General features: G+C 54.2%; 1 protein-coding gene across 1 annotated transcript; it reads left to right on the forward strand.

The window, feature by feature from the left end:
* The first annotated feature begins 519 nt into the window (after positions 1–519).
* Tekt4 (tektin 4) lies at positions 520–5,518 on the forward strand. The gene is made up of 6 exons (XM_021149400.1): positions 520–1,191; positions 2,672–2,742; positions 3,050–3,193; positions 3,574–3,796; positions 4,512–4,666; positions 5,248–5,518. The coding sequence occupies exons 1-6, from the start codon at positions 658–660 to the stop codon at positions 5,462–5,464; spliced, it is 1,344 nt and encodes a 447-aa protein (XP_021005059.1). The 5' UTR covers positions 520–657; the 3' UTR covers positions 5,465–5,518.
* The last annotated feature ends 200 nt before the right edge of the window (positions 5,519–5,718 follow it).

Consider the following 5,718-nt stretch of genomic DNA (forward strand, 5'->3'; position numbering starts at 1 on the left):
TGGAGCACTAAGCCACAAAGGCTACACTCCCAAGCCTGGGCCCAAAAGCCTCGAATTTTGTTTTTACTTTGCTATACTTTTTTAATACTTCTTCACTATTAGCCCAGACCAAGCTGGAACTCACTATGTAGACAGGGCTATCCTTGAAATCAGAGAACTCCACTTGTCTCTGCCTCCTGAGTGCTGGCATTAGAAGTATTTGCCACTATGCCTGGCCAACCTTATTTTCAACAAGGTCTTTCACTCGTCAAATACAGTTGGGCTGGTTGGCCTGTGAACACCACAGATTAATGTTTCTGCCGTCCCAGTGCAGGGATTGCCACCACAATGTGCCACCACACCCATCCCCCCCCCAGCCCCCCACCTGTGTTCTTGGAAACAAACTCATGTTCTTGCGAGGCAAACATTTTTACCTTTTACAAGCTATGTTCCCAGACACTGCTTGGCCCTTTAAGAGGGCAGTTCTGTTCCTCCCCCTTGAATGACCCTGTTGCTCAGCAACAGGAGGCAGTTGGTGTATACAATGTTCCTTAGGCAACTAGGAACCTTGCTTGGGACAGAGTGACCAGTACTGCTCCACTGATCGTGCCCGGACAATTGCCCAGTGACCCTCTCTTCATTCCGCCTCCCTTCCTGCTTAGCCAGGCAGTGGGCACCATGGCCCAAACCGGCGTGCTCCTGACCAAGGAGCCGGCCCCACAGTCAATAGATGTCTGTGAGCTTCCGCGCAAAGAATATGATGTGGCCTGCAATACTGGCGCCTACACGTCCTCGGGTCTGGCCACCGCTGGCTTCCGCACAGCCAAATACCTGATGGATGAGTGGTTTCAGAACTCTTATGCCCGCTACCACCAGGCCTTCGCAGACCGAGACCACTCTGAGCGGCAGCGGCATGAGAGCGGGCAGCTGGCAGCCGAGACTGGGGCACTGGCCCAGCGCACGCAACTTGACTCCACAAGAAAGGTGGGAGAGCGCCTGGAGGACATGCATTGCTGGAAGTCAGAGCTGCAGCGAGAGATAGACGAGCTGTCTTCCGAGACGGACCTGATGATGGCCCAGAAGCTGCGACTACAGCGCGCCTTGGATGCCACCTCCGTGCCCTATTCCATTGCTACTGACAACCTGCAGTGCCGAGAACGCCGCCAGCACCCAGACCTTGTCCGAGACTATGTGGAGGTGGAGCTACTGAAGGTGCAACCAGTGGCTCAGGCTCAGCGTGGGAGGCAGGCTCTGGCTCTCATAGAGATAGCACAGGGCCTCAGGGTTCACATAGCACTGTGCCCATGCAGGACTCCTGATCCTTCGGATAGTGGGATTTCTACCACACCCAAGTAACTTTCTCTCTTGTGGGATTCCTTCCAGCCCACAAGATTTCAAAGATGTTAAGTCTGACTCTGAGGGGATTTTTGTTGTCGGTGGTGGTGGGCTTTGGGCTTTTTTGTTTGTCTGTTTTTCAAGTCAGGCTTTCTCTGTGTATCTCTGTCTGTCCTGGAACTCACTCTGTAGACCAAAGCTGGCCTCAAACTAGGAAGGAGATTTACCTGCCTCTGCCTCCCAACTGCTGGGATTAAAGGCATGTGCTGCAATCTTCTGGCTGAGGTTGTTTTGTTTTTGGCTAAGCCAAAGGCTCCCCCATACCACCATGCATGCTCCTTGCAGTGCTATTGGTGTTCAGGGTAGAAAGCCGGGCCAGCCAGTGTTACATGTATAGAGGGCTTGTGGATGCCCATGACATCTGCTCTCTCTCCCCAGAGCTCCCAGAACCCCAGAGCCTCAGCTTCAATGTTCTCCTAGTATACACTTATAATCCCAGCGTCAGGGAAACTGAGGAAGGACCATGAGCTCCAGGCCAGCCTGGACTACATATGAGACTCTTAAACAAACACCAAAACCCAAACTGAACCGAAAACAAACCCTGCCACCTCCCCCTCCCTTCATCAGGTACCTTTCCCTCAAACCCCAGCACAGCTTGCTTTGGGGAGCCTTGTGTGATTATGGGGCCACTCAGCCTGGGTGCCACACAACTGGGAATTCCTCAGAGCTGGCGCCTCCTGTGGTAGCCTTAGGCCCATGGGCAAGGATGAATGATGGAGCTGGGGAATAAACCACCAGGCTGGGGCCTCAGAGAACTCCTGTCCTACCCCTAGGCCTTGCCCACTTCTGCCAGTGGGTGCAGAGATGGGAGGGGGACCGAGGACACTGGGCACTGGAGATCATGGCCCATGTGGGCTTGAGCACAAAATAATCCTGGCACTCAGAAAATGTTGGGGTAAAGTGGAAACTTAGAGTTTCCTACCTATTTTTGGTGGGAAGTGGGCAGACAGAGGGCATCTGATGTCCTGTGGGCTTGAGTTCCTCAGAGGCAGTATAGAGCCTGATATAAGGCTGGTATGCTCCTCAGTAAACTGGGGGGGTTTGGGGGTGATCCCAGAGTCTGGACAGATGTCTTAGGTGACCCAACAGCAAAAAGACACCCTTAGAGGAGACACTTGCAACATGCTAAAACTACCCGGAATGAACGTCGCACACAAGGGCTGAACCTTTTTCTGGGGGTGGAGGGGGGGCAGAGATTAAGGCAAAAGTCAATGCTGATGAGGTCCATGCCTTGGCTCCTGCTGAGTCCCTGAGTCTCTGAGCAGGGTCACTCAGAGAGGACTGGTCTCATCTCCAGGAAACCGAGCTGATCAGGAACATCCAGGAACTCCTGAAGAGGACGATGGGACAAGCCGTGGGCCAGATACGGTGGGTCACAGCAGCCCCTGAGGGACCCGAGGGCTGAACTCTGTCCCCAAGGCTGGTCTGAGGTGGAGGCAGGACAGGTAGGGACCTGACGCTGTGGCTGAGAGGTCAGAAGGCTTCCAAATCTTAGCTAGTGGAATGCAGGCTCTGTTCAGCGAATACAACCATCTCCACTTTTGCTCTGGAACCTGGGCACTGCTGGCCATGGAAGGCTGTCTGAGCACAAACTGGAGCTGAAATGGGGCCTGCTTCCCAGGGCTCCCTGGCACACATTGAGCCCTAAACCCCTCCCCTCCCCCACACCCTCCAGTCTGAACAGGGAGCATAAGGAGTCGTGTGAGATGAACTGGTCAGACAAAGTGGAAGTCTACAACATTGACGATACCTGCTCGCGATACACCAATGAGAGCACCCAGGTGCAGTTCTATCCGCATTCCAGCAAGTTCGAGGAGAGGTAGGATTCTAGGCTCTGTATCCTGTTTGTCCCTGCCACTCTCTTGGCTCTACTTCCAAAATCGGAGGAAGGACTCCTGCCCCACGAGGACCTGTCCCAGCTCTCCTGGGGAATCTCTGTCTGTTGCTGGGGTGGACTAACTGGAAAGCCCCTTACTCAAGTAAGGGCACCCACAATTCACACAGGGCTGGTGCCCTGTGGGTGGCCTGGAAAGCGTTTCTGCTCGTGGCCAGTAGAGGGCAAGCAAAGGGTCTCTAGAGGCATGGGAGAACCTCGGTATATCTGTGTGAGGGAGGAATACGGGGTACACTGGGGATCGCGGACAGTGCGGGAGTCTCTGTGTGGCTACACCCTGACCAGGCCGCAACTTCCACCCTCAGTGCTTCCACGCCCGAGACGTGGGCCAAGTTCAATCAAGACAACCTGCTTCGAGCCGAGCGCGAGCGGCTAGCCTCGGTTAACCTGCGGAAGTTAATTGACTGCATCTTGCGGGATACAGCCGAGGACCTGCGGCTACAGTGCAATGCAGTGAACTCGGCTTTCTCAAACCGCTGCCAAGAGCTGGACGACGCACTCCAGAAGCTGCAGTACCACCTTGGAAAGGTGGGACCGCAGGGCTCGCCCGCCTTTGGACACGCCCACTTGTTTAAGCACATCAGGACACGCCTACCAGCGAGCCCATCCCATGCTTAGGGTACACCTACTCACATCTGTGCACATCTCCTTCTCATCCTCGGAACGCCCACTGGGTCCCACTCAAGCCACGCCCATCCCTTGCCTAGGACTTGGGTTCCCTTATCCACAGGGACCAGGGTTGCTATCCCCTTTGCTTAAGTCACCACTTGGCTTCAAGAGTCCTTCTGTGACCAGCTCATCCTGAAGCAGACATCCATACACTTCTGTAGATTCTCTGATTTGATGTAAAAGCAGTTTTTGGGAGTGACCTTCTGGCACCTCCACTGCAGAAGGCTGACCAGCAGGAGCTGTGTGCTATGAGGTTGGGAAGAAGATAGTATGGGAGCATAGAATGGTTTTGGGGTCCTGCTTCTAAATTCCCGTTGTGGCCTATCTAGCCTCTAAGACCTGACTTTTGTAGCCAGCATTAGAGAGCAAACAGACTGCCCCGACTCATGAGACCCGCTGAGAGCCTTGTACAGGGCTGCCCCTGGACACAGGCGGAGGACTCAGAGTGTCTTGTCAAGGCTGGGAGACAAAGTAGCAACTGGTTCAGCCCATCCCACGTGCTGGGTTAGGATAGGCAGGTGTCCTGTTTGCTCCAGATTTGAGGCAGCCTCCGGTTCACATACTGCCCTTACAGACCCTGACGGAGATCACAGACCAGGAACACCAGATTGCAGCCTTGAAGCAGGCCATCAAGGACAAGGAGGCCCCTCTGCGTGTGGCCCAGACTCGCCTTTACCAGCGTTCACACCGGCCCAATGTGGAGTTGTGCCGGGACAACGCCCAGTTCAGGTACTGCTTGCTGTTTGAGCAGCCCTGGAAGGCTGGGGTCATCCTTGAGGCCCTTTAGTCTTCCTCAGCACTTGAGGCTACCATGAGCCCCTCCTGCAGGATCAGTCCTACATATGAGCAGACATAGGGCTTGTGGGGGAGGGTTCTGGAGGGGTTTTGAGTGTCAGAAACAACACAGGATCCTGTGCCACACTCTTGGATGTTTTGCCTTCCTGGAAGAACCTAAGATTCATGAGGCCTCAGGGCAGGGCAATTCCAGTATGCCCTTCTAAGCATAAGCATCTGTCTTCTTCCTTCTTCCTCTACCGTAATTTTGTTCTAGAAATCAGTTTTCAGGATGCCATTGCTTATTTTTGCCACAAGGTGGCAGTGTTTCAAGACTCCCTTTCCCTGCTCCAGCATAGCTGAGGGAGGCCCTCTTTGGACTGGAAACGAGGGTCTTTTTTAACCCATGCAAGTTCCCAGGAATTTTTGCAACACTGGCCACTTTGGTGGGGCCCGTGTAAGCCTGTTGGGATCCTCTGTAGCGTCACTGCCCTTTCTTTTGTCTCTCCCCCAGCTTACTGTTCCTTTCCTTGCAGGTTGCTGAGTGAGGTGGAGGAGTTGAACATGTCCCTCAGAGCGTTAAAGGAGAAGCTTCAGGATGCGGAGCAGGCACTACGGAACCTGGAGGATTCACGCATGTGTCTGGAGAAGGACATCGCAGTCAAGATCAACAGCCTCTTCATCGACCGCCAGAAGTGTATGACCCATCGCAACCGCTACCCCAGTGTCCTCCAGCTAGCTGGCTACCAGTGACTGGGGCTGGCACCTGGCCTCACTGCTTCATTCAAATAAAGAGCTCTTTAGTTTTCCGCCTAGAGTGGCGTGGTGCAGGGTGAAGAGGCTGTCGGTTGGACAGGTATTTCAGAACTGACACAGCCAGGCTTTGTCCAAGAGCCTATCATCTTCCACACTTCAGGGGAAATGGTCTGTCCAGGTGAGGCCAGGTACTCCCCCACAGCCCCTCTTAGAGCCCCACCAAGCCTGGTTTCTCCTATGTCACCAGCAGT

Source organism: Mus caroli, chromosome 17, assembly GCF_900094665.2.
Source record: "Mus caroli chromosome 17, CAROLI_EIJ_v1.1, whole genome shotgun sequence".
In the NCBI taxonomy this organism is placed as follows: domain Eukaryota; kingdom Metazoa; phylum Chordata; class Mammalia; order Rodentia; family Muridae; genus Mus; species Mus caroli.

Bases quoted from the DNA above. Each gene is read 5' to 3' on its own strand.
- Tekt4 (XM_021149400.1), top strand. From the start codon at position 658: ATGGCCCAAACCGGCGTGCTCCTGACCAAGGAGCCGGCCCCACAGTCA. The intron at 1,192-2,671 runs GTGCAACCAGTG...TCTCATCTCCAG, and splicing joins TGGAGGTGGAGCTACTGAAG to GAAACCGAGCTGATCAGGAA. The intron at 4,667-5,247 runs GTACTGCTTGCT...CTTTCCTTGCAG, and splicing joins CGGGACAACGCCCAGTTCAG to GTTGCTGAGTGAGGTGGAGG.